The sequence below is a fragment of the Triticum urartu genome, chromosome 3 (assembly GCF_003073215.2).
Source record: "Triticum urartu cultivar G1812 chromosome 3, Tu2.1, whole genome shotgun sequence".
NCBI classification, from domain to species: Eukaryota; Viridiplantae; Streptophyta; class Magnoliopsida; order Poales; family Poaceae; genus Triticum; species Triticum urartu.
In genome coordinates, this window is record NC_053024.1 from 547262638 (window position 1) to 547277539 (window position 14902).

The 14902-nt window shown below is 48.0% G+C and overlaps 1 protein-coding gene across 8 annotated transcripts; it reads right to left on the reverse strand.

Moving 5' to 3' along the window:
* Positions 1–612: 612 nt before the first annotated feature.
* LOC125544922 lies at positions 613–13621 on the reverse strand. 8 transcript variants are annotated; one of them, XR_007299846.1, is made up of 7 exons: positions 12926–13617; positions 12671–12747; positions 12418–12529; positions 11608–11815; positions 11378–11523; positions 11247–11310; positions 613–630 (listed from the first exon to the last, which is right to left on the reverse strand). XR_007299846.1 is itself a non-coding variant. In XM_048708706.1 (5 exons), the coding sequence occupies exons 1-4, from the start codon at positions 13296–13298 to the stop codon at positions 11793–11795; spliced, it is 588 nt and encodes a 195-aa protein (XP_048564663.1). In that variant the 5' UTR covers positions 13299–13621; the 3' UTR covers positions 11011–11310; positions 11608–11792. The 8 variants fall into 8 exon arrangements, 1 of the variants encoding a protein (XP_048564663.1); XR_007299847.1 differs by lacking the exon at positions 613–630 and adding an exon at positions 2880–2896; XR_007299845.1 differs by lacking the exon at positions 613–630 and adding an exon at positions 4701–4719.
* Positions 13622–14902: the final 1281 nt, after the last annotated feature.

A 14902-nucleotide genomic window follows, 5' to 3' on the forward strand; every position in this document is an offset into this window, starting at 1 on the left:
AAGTTTAATTCGATGACGAATCGGGGACTCCGAGTGCTTCTCACACGGAGTGGTTCGAATCTGACTTGATCAAATTTTGTGATGTAGCATGAATAGAGTTTGAGACGAGAAAAGCATAGATAGCTAGAGAGGGTTCTTAGGCATTCTTGTCCATCCACTTGGCAAAAGAAAAGAAAACCAATCAATCAAAACAACAAGTGGATGTCCTCGAATGAGTAAAATGTGCAATCAACATGCTCACACAATAAAATGGCAATTGAAATATGTGGCAAAGCATGCACAACCAATTCTAGCATCTATCAAACAATTTGCGATGACTAGGTCATCTATATATGAGTATATTGACTTAGGAGTCAAATGCGAACATTTGATTATAGGTCATACTCATCGTTTAAGCACAAGTGGGGTTACCACTTTTACATAAAGCATTGTTGTGTTCACACCATTAGAGTTGCTTTAGATTAATTCTTAGAGTAAAGCTCCCCCTAGATGTGAGATCCCCCCTAAGAGGGATGAACTAACCTTGGGTTTTGTCGATGATGACTTCATGTAGATGTTGAAGATGTGGATGCTCAATGTTGATGTAGATCATTTGAAGTTATCCATTGGAGTGAGTTGCACTTTCAATACCTACACGGATTAGTCCCACAAGGAACAAATAAGGATATCCATAGACATAAAGTGATGCACACACAAGATGATGTCTATGAAAGCTTCTAGGTTACCTTGTCTCTTGTCTTACCAACAAGAGGGTTTGTGACTCCTTGAACTAGTGCAAGATGTGAAAGTTGATTGCACTTGTTCTTGCCAAGATGATAAGAGTGAAGTATGTTGGCGGAGTCACCGTCAAGAACTCTCCAGTTCTTCTTCTTCGGGATCCACACCATCTTGATGGGAATCCTCGGTGTGGTAGTTTTACTTGATGAAGTGGAACTTGAAGTAGTCTTGGGAACCCACTTGACCAAGGCCTTAGGAGCTTCTTCAAATGCATCAATTTTCTCTTGAAGCTTGTCCTTGCCTTTTTGCTTCTGGTCTTGTGATGGAAGATCATCTTGAGCTTGTGTCCCTTTGAAAGAAGTAGGATCATACTTCTATTGTTGAGGAACAAACTTCGTCTTGGGGTATTGACCTTCTTCCCACTCAACTCCATTGGCATTGAACTTTCGTTCAAAACCAACACCTTGATTCTTCCGGTGCCTTCCTTGATTGTGTACAATTTCCTCGAATTGCTACTTCTGGCAAGGCTCTTGTAAACACCTTTCTCTATAATTCCCTTCAATAAGCTATTTTCTTGCTCAAGTGTAACTTGGCTAAGAGAATCATTAGTGGAATCAAGAGAACTACTAGAAGCAACAATATTGGATTTAGCATGATTATTGTTACTACCAGAGGAAGAATCTTTCTTGTTCTTGTTACCAGACTTGACTTGAGGCATGTAAGTGGATAAGAGTAAATGCTTGGCAATGTAAGAAGAACTTCTCTTACGAAGATCATCATTGATTGCTTTTAAGAACTCATGCTCTTGCTCAAGGTTGAGCTTTTCAAAATGTAATTTCTCATGAGTCCTTGAAAGTTCTCGATGATCTTCTAAGATAGTTTCATGAACTAACTTAAGAGTGTTTAGTTCTTTAGTTAGAGACTCAATCTTCTCCTTATCATTATCATTCGTTTTATCTTGATTAGCATGACTAATTGACGTTTCATCACAGTATTCATCACTAGAGTTGTCAACAAGTAAATCATCATCACCTAACAAGTCATCTTCATCACTATTGAAATCAACATACTCGGGGTGTGATACCTTTGGGCCTTTAGCCATGAAGCATGTTCCAACTCCTTCGTTTGGTGAGTCAAATATGTCGTAGGAGTTGGTTGTCACAAGTGCTAGACCAGCAACACCTTCATCTTGAGTATATTCGGAGTCGGAGTGATAGCTTCTCTCGGAGTGGTTGTCGGAGTCGGAGCCGGATACCCATTCACCAACATGAGCTTGATGTCTTAGTTTTGTGTAGCTCCTTGATGACTTGTCCTTTCTTTCTGAATCCTTACTTCTCCATAAGGGTCTTCGTTCATAACGATCATCTCTACTCCTTCTTTCTCTAGATGGTGATTCTTCTCTTCTACTTCTTCTCTTGGAAGAATCTTCTCTTCTCTTGTAGGGGGCCGTACACTCATTGGAATAGTGTCCGGGCCTTCCACAATTGTAGCAGTTTCGCTCTCGACTAGAAGATCTTTTGTCATTGTAGGACCTTGACTTGGAGCTTCTCTCTTTGCTTCTACTCTTGTAGAACTTGTTGAAGTTCTTCACCATTAAACTCAATTATTCATTGAAGGTTTGTTTCTCACTTGATGATGTGGGGGCTTCACATGAGGCTTTGTAAGCACCACTTGATTTGTTGTGAAGTTCCTCTTTATCATTGAGTGACATCTCATGAGCAACAATTCTTCCGGTGACTTCCGTTGGCTTGAGATCTTTGTAATTTGGCATCATTTGGATCAATGTGCACATGGTATCATATTTTCCATCCAAGGCTCTTAGGATCTTCTTGATGATGAATCTATCTGTCATCTCTTCACTCCCTAAGCCGACAATCTCATTTGTGATAAGAGCAAGCCTAGAATACATTTCAGCAACACCTTCACCATCCTTCATTTTGAACTTGTCAAGTTGACTTTGAAGCACATCCAATTTGGATTCCTTGACGGAGCCGATACCTTCATGCATATCAATCAAAGTATCCCAAATTTCCTTTGCATTCTCAAGACGGCTGATTTTGTTGAATTCTTCGGGGCACAATCCATTGAAAAGAATATCACAAGCTTGAGCGTTGTATTGTAGCATTTTCAACTCTTTCGCGGTGGCTTCACGGTTCGGCTTTCCCGTCAAAGAATTCACCTTGCAAGCCAATACACACAATAGCCCAAACGGCGGGGTTATGTCCAAGAATATGCATTTTCATCTTATGCTTCCAACTAGCAAAATTAGTGCCATCAAAGTAAGGACCTCTATGGTGATAATTTCCCTCGCTAGACGCCATACTCTCCTAGGTTGTGAAACCAAGACCGTGACCGCCAAAAGCTATGGAAATCAAAGCAAATGGAGACCAAAGCTCTGATACCACTTGTAGGATCAAAAGTATGTCTAGAGGGGAGTGATTAGACTACTTGACCAAATAAAAATCTAGCCTTTTCCCAATTTTAGTTCTTGGCAGATTTTAGCTATCTTAGCACAAGTTAAGCAATCTCCACACAATTCAAGAAAGCATGCAAAAGAGTATATGAGCAGCGGAAAGTAAAGCATGCAACTTGCAAGAATGTAAAGGGAAGGGTTTGGAGGATTCAAACGCAATTGGAGACACGGATGTTTTTGTCGTGGTTTCGATAGGTGGTGCTATTGTACATCTACGTTGATGGAGACTTCAACCCATGGAGGGTAACGGTTGTGCGAGTCCACAGAGGGCTCCACCCACGAAGGGTCCACGAAGAAGCAACCTTGTCTATTCCATCATGACCGTCGCCCACGAAGGACTTGCCTCACTAGCGGTAGATCTTCACGAAGTAGGCGATCTCCTTGCCCTTACAAACTCCTTGGTTCAACTCCACAATCTTGTCGGAGGCTCCCAAGTGACACCTAGCCAATCTAGGAGACACCACTCTCCAAGAAGTAACAAATGGTGTGTTGATGATGAACTCCTTGCTCTTGTGCTTCAAATGATAGTCTCCCCAACACCCAACACTCTCACAGGATTTGGATTTGGTGGAAAGAAGATTTGAGTGGAAAGCAACTTGGGGAAGGCTAGAGATCAAGATTCATATGGTTGGAATGGAATATCTTGACCTCAACACAAGTGTAGGTGGTTCTCTCTCAGAAAATGTGTATTGGAAGTGTAGGTATGTTCTGATGGCTCTCTCCACGAATGAAGAGTGGGTGGAGGGGTATATATAGCCTCCACACAATATCTAACCGTTACACACAATTTGCCAAACTCGGTGGGACCGAATGGTTAAACTTGGTCGGACCGATTTAGCAAACCTAGTGACCGTTAGGATTTTCGGTGGGACTGAGATGCAACTCGGTAGGACCGATATGGTTAGGGTTAGGGCATAACGTAATCTCGGTGTGACCGATTAAACAAACTTGGTGGGACCGATTTTGGTAATAAGCTAACCAGAGAGTTGGTCAGGTAAACTCGGTGGGACTGATTTGCTCATCTCGGTGAGACCAAGGTGTTGCAAAAGGGAAACAGAGAGTTTACATTGCAATCTCGGTGGGACCGATCGCTCATCTCGGTAAGACCGAAACGTTACGAAGGAAAACAGAGAGATTACAATCCCATCTCGGTGAGACCGAGATCCCTATAGGTGAGACCGATTTGCCTAGGGTTTGTGGCAGTGGCTATGACATTTGAAACTCGGTGGCGCCGGATAGAAAGAATCGGTGGGGCCGAGTTTGACTTTTATTTTAGGTCATATGTGGATGTGGGAAGGTAGTTGAGGATTTTAGAGCATATCACTAAGAATTTTGAGCAAGCAAGCCATTAAGCAACACCTCATCCCTCCTTGATAGTATTGGCTTTTCCTATAGACTCAATGTGATCTTGACTCACTAAAATATAAAATGTAGAGTCTTGAGCTTCAAGCTTGAGCCAAACTTTTTGTCCTTAGAATTTTGAGGGATTCACTTTCCTCATCCATGCCATGCCATTCATTGAGCTTTTCCTGAAATATTAATTTTGAAATAATGTTAGCTCAATGAGCTATATGTTGTTAGGAATTACCAAAACCACCCAAGGATAGTTGCACTTTCAGCGTCGCAACAAGCAAAAGCACCGCATTAACGACGACAATGCTGAGGATACGACAGTTAATGCCGGATTCAGAGGCTCTAAACCCGGTCAGCGGAAAAAGCCATTCAAAAGAAATACTCCAGGCCCGTCCAGTTTGGACCGAATACTCGACCGCTCATGCCAGATACATGGCACCCCCGAAAAACCAGCCAAACACGCCAACAGGGATCGTTGGGTGTTTAAGCAGGCAGGCAAGTTAAATGCCGAAAGTAGAGACAAGAGGCTGCATAGCGATGACGAGGAGGAGCCCCACCCGCCGAACAACAGTGGACAGAAAGGTTTTCCCCCACAAATGCGGATGGTGAACATGATATACGCAACCTACGTCCCCAAGAGGGAGCGGAAGCGTGCGCTAAGGGACGCATACGCGATGGAGCCAGTCGCCCCAAAGTTCAACCCATGATCTTCCTTTCCGATCACTTTTGATCGAAGAGACCACCCCACTAGCATCTCTCATGGCGGATTCGCCGCATTGGTTTTAGACCCAATTATTGACAGATTTCACCTTACTAGTCCTTATGGACGGCGGCAGCAGCCTAAAACTGCTTTACCAGGATACAGTGCGGAAAATGGGCATCGATCCCTCGAGGACCAAACCCACTAAAACGACCTTTAAAGATGTCATACTAGGTGTAGAGGCCAACTGTACAGGCTCAGTTACACTTGAAGTGGTCTTCGGATCTCCGGATAATTTCCGAAGCGAGGAGTTAATCTTCGACATAGTCCCGTTCCGCAATGGCTATCACGCACTGCTCGGGCGAACCGCATTTGCCATGTTCAATGCGGTGCCGCACTACGCATACCTCAAGCTCAAGATGCCAGGCCCTCGAGGAGTCATCACGGTCAATGGAAACACCGAACACTCTCTCCGAACGGAGGAGCATACGGCGGCTATCGCAGCGGAAGTACAAAGCAGCCTCTCAAGACAATTCTTCAGTCCGGCCATTAAACGTCTGGACACCGTCAAGCGCGCCCGGAGTAACCTACAACAAGACCGCCTGGAATGTTCCGAGCAAGCGTAGCAATGCGGCCCCAACCCCAGCCCTCGCGAACTTGCGAAACCAGTGTTGCGTGTACATAACTACGCTCTGGAAATACCATGGGCACAGGGGGAGGGGCACCATCACGGCACGCCCGAAACACGGCTTAAACCACACTAGGGGCTGCCGACTTCTTAATTTTCTCTTATTTTCAGGACTCCATTCTTCGGAAGGCTTGTCCGGCAGTACAATTATCGCACAAACGATACAACCAGGGAAGCAGAAAGCTACGCCGCACTATGGAACTCTAAGGTGGTCTCTATAACGAGCAGTATACCTGTTTCACATAACATTCCGCAGCTCGCCCCTGGAAAGGACATGTTAAATAGTCCCATCTTTTGCTTATTGCACTATTTGTATCGTTTTGCTTTGATCGCAACCTTTTTAAATAAACAATGCATAGCTTCCGTCTATTATTGCATTACTCTTTTTTACGAATATATGTTCATTAATGACATGTTGCACCCGTACACTTTGGTACGGCCAATACGCCAGGGGCTTAAGTACCCCATAATACGGTGTGAGAAATCCGAACACTTTCACAAGTGCGGCACCCCGAACTTATAGCATTATATGCATTGGCTCCGAATCATGTCTTGGGTCAATAGTTGGGTTTGCCTGACTCCTATGTTTTGGTACCTTACGTTCCGTTATATCGGCTAAGGTAGCACTAGGAGAACTACTGCGATTGTGCCCTAGTTGAGCTGGGCTAAGTACCTCAGTAGAGAAAGCTAAAACTGACCGTCATGATGAGGCGAGAGCTGGTCGCTGTTTGAGAGGTTTTCGAGTCCCTAAAGACTTATGCCGCTTAGAGCGAGGAGTCGGCTTTGTCCGGCCTAGGCGTGGATAGCGCCCCGAACTCGGTCTTCCGAACACTACGGGCTTCGCCGAAATTTAAAATTATAGAATTCTATGGCTAAGTGAGAGTGTTCAAGCATTATAGTCCGATTGACTTGTTCGTTGTGTTGAGCGCCTCCCTCGATGGACCCAAGAATGGGAAAAAGAGCGCTCATGTTTATCCCGAACACCCCAGCACTCGTGGCATGGGGGCAGAAGCCGACGACTCGCCATCTCTCAAATTTGATAAACGGCCGCACAGAAGGTAATATTTTAAATTCAAAAACGTTGCTTAGCGCATATGAAGAAGTTTTCAGCGTACAGGATCACAAATGCGAGTTTACTCAAAAATTACATCTTTGGAGCATTCATCCGCTATAAGGCGGGCACCCTTCAGGACGCCCTCATAATACGCTTCCGGGACGCGATGCTCCTTGCCCGGCGGCGGCCCGTCCTTCACCAGCTTCTCCGCATCCATCTTGCCCCAGTGCACTTTAGCACGGGCAAGCGCCCTACGGGCACCTTCGATGCAGACGGAGCGCTTGATTACTTCAAGCCGTGGACAGGCATCCACCAGCCACCTTACCAGCTCGAAGTAGCTCCCAGGCAGAGCCTCTCCAGACCAAAGCCAAACTACGAGACCCTTTATGGCCTGTTCGGACACCTTGTGGAGCTCGACCATTTGCTTCAGCTAGTCGCTCAAAGGCACCAGGTGTCCGGCATCAGCATACTAAGACCAGAACACCTTCTCCATCGAGCTCCCCTCCTTGGATCGGTAGTAGGCAGCGACATCAGACGCACTACGGGGCAAATCTGCGAATGCTCCTGGAGAGCTCCGGACTCGGGTAAGTAACAAGTAGTTCACTTTCACGTGCTTGCTTTGCATAACGAATGCCTTACACGCTGCTATCTTCTTCATCGCTTCAATTTCTTGAAGGGCTTTCTGGGCTTCGGCCTTGGCAGACTTCGCGCTTTCGAGGGCTGCCGCAAGCTCGGACGCTTGCGTCTTTGAGTCAACCTCCAAACTCTCGTGTTTTTTCACGAGAGCCTGGAGCTCTTTCTGCACCTCCTCCACCCGCGCCTCCTGCCTCCCTCTCTCTGTGCGCTCCGCGGCCGCTCTGTTTTCGGCCTCGGACAGCGCTTGCTTAAAGGTTGCCACCTCGGTCGTGGCCCCTATAATAGCACGTTGATCCTGTCATTTTTTGCAACCACATCTTCTCTATATACTTGCGCAAGGTATTACTTACCTTCCTTCTCCTCGAGTTGCCTCTTGGCATGGCCGAGCTCGTTCTTGGACCGCGCGAGGTTTTGCTTCAGCATATCCACCTCCGCAGTCAGTGCGACGGAGGCCAGCAGCGAAGCCTGCATATGCATATTGACTTGATTATGTTAGACTCCTGCGAATGTTATTAGATCCTCTATTCGGCTTTTCTTTCCGAACGCCGAACAGAGCATCAGGGGCTACTGTCTATGCGATAATATTTTTACATATTCTTTACTTACCTCAAAGCCTGTTAGAAGGCTGGCACATGCTTCAGTCAGTCCGCTCTTGGCGGACTGAACCTTCTGGATCACCGCACTCATAATAGTGCGGTGCTCCTCGTTGATGGAGGTGCCGTTAAGCACCTCCAGCAAATTGTCCGGTGCCTCCGGTTGGACGGAGGTCGCCGACTCGGTAGGCTTGCTCCTCTTGGAAGGAGGCTGCCTACCGGAGTCCGGAACCGTTGAAGGTTCCGGCGCAGTGTCCGGCTCAAGGCCGGACTCGGAGCCCTTGGGGGTTCTATCCCCTTTACGCCTGGAGTTCGAAAGGTCGCCTTGCGGCGTCTCCAGGACCACCTCCTCCTGGCTTGGAACCTGTTGGGACGCCATCGCGGCGTCGTCCATAGGATGGAGGGAGGTAGCCTTCCGAAGCGAATTCACATCTGACGAATCCAGGGAACCGCTCGACGACACGTCGAGCCGGTCTTTGGGTGGACTGCATAAACATGTTCGACGTAAGGAAAAGCTGTGCAATGGGGGAATACTATGAATCACTCTGGTATCCGGATACTTACGATCTCGCCAGGGGCTTGGCCCTGTGCGACCACTCCTCTTCGCCGTCGTCGGCGTTGGTGGAGTAATCCGGAGGAGGGGTCTTCCCCTTCTTGGACCCTTCGGCCTCCCCAGTTGGGGCGGCCTTCCTTTTCTTCCCTCCCCCCGCTGGAGGGGGAGAGGTCTCTTCTTCCTCCTCCTCGTCTTCATGGGAGAAGTGCGCCTTAGAGTCGTCGGATGATGAATCCGACACCTCCTGGCGCCGGGCACTCTTTCGAGTCCCCGTGGCCTTCTTCTCTGGCACCACATAGGGTGCCGGAACCAGCAGCTTCGCCAAGCGAGTGTCCGCTGGGCCTTCGGGCAAAGGAGCCGGACAGTTGATCTGTCCGGATGTCTCCTGCCAATCCTTTCAAAGGTAAGGGAGCTTAGATCCTGCATGGAGTCAAACTATGAAAAACTAATACCCTGTAAAAGATAAAAACAGCTTACCGCACGAGCGTGACGCTGTGTGCTGAAACCGCGATCCTCGATAGCGGATGTGGGGGCCTCGGCGCCCTTGAAAAGCACCTTCCAGGCATCTTCGTACGTCGTGTCAAAGAGCCTGCTAAGAGTTCGGTGCCGCGCCGGGTCGAACTCCCACAGGTTGAAAGCCCGTTGTTGACACGGGAGGATCCGACGGATGAGCATAACCTGGACTACGTTGACAAGTTTGAGCTTCTTGTCCACCAGGGTTTGGACGCATGTTTGGAGTCCGGTCAGCTCTCCTTTTTTACCCCATGACAGGCCCGTCTCTTTCCAGGAGGCGAGCCGCGTAGGGGGTCCGGATCGGAACTCGGGGGCTGCGACCCATTTAGGGTCGCGCGGCTCGGTGATGTAAAACCACCCCGATTGCCACCCCTTTAGGGACTCCATGAAGGAGCCCTCGAGCCATAGGACATTGGGCATCTTGCCCACCATGGCGCCTCCGCACTCTGCCTGGGTGCCGCGCACCACCTTTGGCTTGACATTGAAAGTCTTGAGCCATAGGCCGAAATGGGGGCGGATGCAGAAGAAAGCCTCACACACGACGATAAACGCCGAGATGTTGAGGACAAAGTTCGAGGCCAGATCGTGGAAATCCAGGCCATAGTAGAACATGAGCCCCCGGACAAATGGATGGGGAGGGAAGCCCAGTCCACGGAGGAAATGGAGGAGGAACACCACCCTCTCATGGGGCCTAGGGGTGGGGATGAGCTGCCCCTCTTTGGGAAGCCGATGCGCAATGTCGTTAGACAAGTATCCGGCCTTCCTCAGTTTTTTGATGTGTCCCTCCGTGACGGAGGAGACCATCCACTTGCCTCCCGCTCCGGATATGGCTGGAGAAGGTTGAGGTGGGGTGTGCAGACTTGGGCGCTGGAGCTCGAGTGCGCGGAAATGGATAGGCAAAGGAGGAAGAAGGCGTGGATGAAAAGGTGGATCCTTATCCCCTTATATGGGCGGACGCGACTATGCGTCCCCACCAGCCTGGTAAAACTCGCTTGTCTCCCAAACGCCGTAATCAATGGTGCGGTTGGGTTACCCACGCCCGTATTGATGAAAATCCCAGAATAAGGGAACACGATCTCTGCTTTGACAAGACGTGCCAAGGAAACCACCTCGCTAAACGCGCTGAGGTGGAACAATAAAACGATTCGAATAAAGACTTGACCATGGTGTAATGTCACGCTACGGAATACGTCAGCAGATTAGATTTGTGTAAATATTATTCTCTCTATGGCAATATGTGGAAACTAATTTTGCAGAGCCAGACACTACCTTTGTGTTCAAAATCTTCTATGAAGTACTTGGAGGAGGAACCCGCCTTGCAATGCCGAAGACAATCTGCACGCCAGACTCGTCGTCATTCAAGCCTGGTTCAGGGGCTACTGAGGGAGTCCTGGATTAAGGGGTGTCCGGATAGCCGGACTATACCTTCGGCCGGACTCCTAGACTATGAAGATACAAGATTGAAGACTTCGTCCCGTGTCCGGAAGGGACTTTCCTTATCATGGAAGGCAAGCTTGGCGATACAGATATGTAAATCTCCTACCATTATAACCGACTCTGTGTAACCCTAATCCTCTCCGGTGTCTATATAAACCGGAGGGTTTTAGTCCATAGGGCAAACATACAATCATACCATAGGCTAGCTTCTAGGATTTAGCCTCTCTGATCTCGCGGTAGATCTACTCTTGTACTACCCATATTATCAATATTAATCAAGCAGGACGTAGGGTTTTAGCTCCATCAAGAGGGCCCAAACCTGGGTAAAACATTGTGTCCCCTACCTCCTGTTACCATCCGCCTAGACGCACAGTTCGGGATCCCCTACCCGAGATCCGCCGGTTTTGACACCGACAGAGAACATTACTTCTTACTTTTTACTCATAAAGTTTGCAAAGAATGACGAGGAGGTACAAACATAGAGAAGTTGTATCATCCAAGAAGGTGCATGTACGTAAACTTTGCTCACATGTTCCAAGCAGTATTGAGTCACACGTCTGGTTCCAATCCTTAGAACAATTGGACTGCAATGCCTGTGGATTTTCACTTGATGAGATTTTGTTTTCTAAGATTAAATACAAACAAAAAACAGACATTCACCTCCAATTAAATCGACCGGGAGTTGCCTTGGTCTTCAAATTTAAAATGTAAAACATGAATATGTATGTATGCTGCTTCGACCAATCTAGTTCAAGGGTTGTTGGTATGGTTCTTCCTATTAGGAAAATTGAACATAGAGGAGGAATCTGCAGACTTTATATTTCAGCTTGCATTCTCTTTTTACATGAAGATAAAAAATGAAGTAAATACTTTTAAGCGATAAGTGTTACCTTGGATTTCTACTCGTAAATCTGGGCGTATTTCATGTAGCTAGCATTTTGAATGCGTGAGATTATATGTGACTGTGCCTGCGAGCCTGTCAGTCAGAATTCAGAAGCCTGGGTCGTGAAAATGCACTGTTGATTGGTTGTGTACTAACTGCTGGAGCTAAAATGGTTGTAGATCTTCTTGTGCCTTAACTCATCACAGGCAGTCCTCCTGCATAGTTCGAAAAAAGAAATAATTCACAAAACAATACTGAGGAAGACATATAATGGTAAGATAAGAATAGCTAGCTAGCCAGCGGGTGAAGGACTCATTCAGTTAACTGGCTTGTAATCATCACCCAGTCGCTCCCAAAATTATTCAGTACAGGGCCAAAATCACAATCGTCAGTCTCATGCAAATCCTTAATTTCCCATACCGTTGGACACTCATCAGGACTAAATAAATTATGAAAAAAGTCAAGTATGAGATGTAAGATTCAGAGTACAGTCTTTAAAAAACCAACTTTTCTTTCACAACAAAAGCCATCTGAACCAAGTCTGATGCCCACTAAAAACCCATTATATTTAATGCACGGGATTAAACAGGACAAACAAAGCAAAAACAAAAGAGGCAATGTAATTGACCAATGGATTGCTATCTTCATTCATGGAGTCCAGAAGTGGGATCAGATGAGAAACTGAAGCTGGCGCTCCACTCTCTGTCCATGCAAGAGTGCAATCTTGCATTCAATACTTTAATTACTCAGTAAACAGAATTTCTTGCTAGTGCTTGCTGAACGGTTTGAGGCATCAGGCATGGGGAGGGAATCTCACCAGATGAGGAGGTCCTGCCGAAGGAGGGGATCCCACAGGTCTTCGTGCCTCGATCCGGCCAGAAGGAGCAGTCATCATGACAACGGCAGGGTCGCTCCCCCAACCTTGTAGCCTGCTAGAACAATGACAATAATGTTGATACACAAGATAAGAAGCGCAAGCCCTTGAGAGAAGTCTGCTTGCCAGAACAATTAACAAATTAACCTCTTGAAGCAGAACAAGCACGTTGACACACTAGTTAAGAAGCACAAACCTTGAGAGCGGTCTGCTTGCGCAAGATATCATTTGACTTGAACATGACTGCGGTAATCCAAATCATTACGAAGAAACCTACACAATATAAACTCAATTGGAATGAGGAACTCGCCATCATCTTCTGACAAGCAACTCTCTGCAGTATTTGGATCGAACCAAACTCGCGTCACAAATTCAGGCGTATAGCCTGATGAGGGAAACCTCATGCTTCATAGAGAAGAAAGAGGTAGGTGCTGCACGCGGATTCGCGTACCTTGCAGGTGCTGGCGGATGAAGACGTCGAGGAGGAGCAGGGAGAAGGGCAGCGCGTGGTCCACCCACCTCGCCAGACACTGCACGTCATAGCCCTGGTACGTCGAGTCCCCCTCCCGCCGCCCGCGCCGGCCTCGAGCCCCCCCCCCCCCCCCCCCCCCCCCCCCCCCCCCCCCCCCGCGTGTCGCGGGGGCCTCCTCGCCCGTGAGCTGCTGCCCTCCCGCATCCCCCGCCGGCGCCAGGCGCGTCGTTCCTGTCTGCCCTCGCGGCGGGCTCCCCGCGCTGCGGCCTGCCGCCTCCAGCCTGGGCCCGCAGGACGCCCGAGGAGTTATTTGGGGGTGAGCTCCTCGCGCGGACACAAACGGTCGGAGCATGGGACACCCCCTCCCCCCAATGCCATGGCGCGCCGGTAGCCGTCATGCTCCAAGCCCCGGCCGCCTTCCTTCCAGATTCGCTGCCTACGCGCCATTCCTCACCTGATTCGTCGAGATCCGGCAGTTCCTCGTCGTCGGCGGTGGCAGGCCACGGGTCGCCGGCAGTGGAAGGCTGCGGGTGTGGGGGCACTCGGGGTAGGGGTAGGCGCGCCAGCGGGGTGGGCGGCGGCGGCGAGCGGCGCGTGGTGAGGCAGGGTGGGGCGTTGCAGGAGGCGGCGACGCGTTGGAGGTGTCGGGGAGGCAGGATGGAGTGGTTGCTTGTTTTTTTCTTTTATCTCACACGCAACGGTTTGGGTTACCAACATGAGGACTGCGGGTTGAACTGTCAAAAACTAGAGGGACTCTTTTACAAAAGCGCCGCGACGGTGAACCCGGAGACTCAATCTGTGCTTTATTATTAGGGAGAGATTTGTGCAGTTCAACTAAGATCAAGCGTGAAATGTATGTCTTTGTTTGCACAAAAAAGGTGGAAAAGGGGGTGACAAACAAGTGATGAAACATACATCAAATAAAAAGAAGCATGTTCCTTATCTGAATGGCAATCCTACAAGGACAGTAGCAATTTCTAAAGCAGCAGCATTGCTAGATATTAGTGTGGGCATTAGGATTAACTATGACAATCATTAAATACGACATTACTTTAATGGTGCCATTGCTTCATTTTACCAGCAACATTACATTAACAACCGCTACAGAGTCGGTATTTGGGCACGTGAGAGTAAGTGGACCAGGACAGTTGCATTTCTAACGAAAGGAAGCAACTTATCTTAATGGGAAATTTAGCAGGACATGAAAAAGTGCCATTGATTCATATTACTGGAGGCATTACATTGAAAACAACATTGTTTTAACGTGTCCTTACTTTTAATAGTGCGACTGCTACATTTTACCAGTGGCATTACATAAGAGTGGCTCGGGGCAACAAACATCAGAACAAGATATCTGGTTTGGTCCCATTTTTGTTCGGTATAGCCACCTTATACCGTGTGAGGCTAGCAAATCTAGTGCTGGACATACTCTATTGACTTGTCCCCCAGTCCCCACTTTCTTTCATTTTTCAACCAATAGATCGGGTTTATATTGAGTTTGTACTGCATTTTTATTTCCCTATTAGACCAAGAGACCGGTTGGATAACCAGTCTCTGCTACTTTTCACCCCCATTATTTCCTCTTTCGACCAAGTCCTAGATTCAGGTAACAGATCTTCCCCCACCCCACCCCCTTTCTTCCTTGTTTGAACCAAGTAGCACTAGATTCGAGTGCATGAACTACTTTTCCCTCTTAATAGTCAAAATTTAGGTGGCTTTCGAATAGCCGATCGATCCTATCTACGAGGGGGGCTGGGAAATAGTAAAAAATTCAAATGCAGCGACGTCAGAAGCTTGGGAAGTAGAGCAAGGCCGATTTCGAAGTTATACCTGAGGTCCGCCGGGATGTCGCTAGGTGGGCGGCGGGAGGCCGGATCTGCCCACACTACGACAGTGAGGAAGAAGGGGTCGGAGGCCCTCCCTAGCCAGCGGTGCTTGGGAGAGAACGGCAAGGCA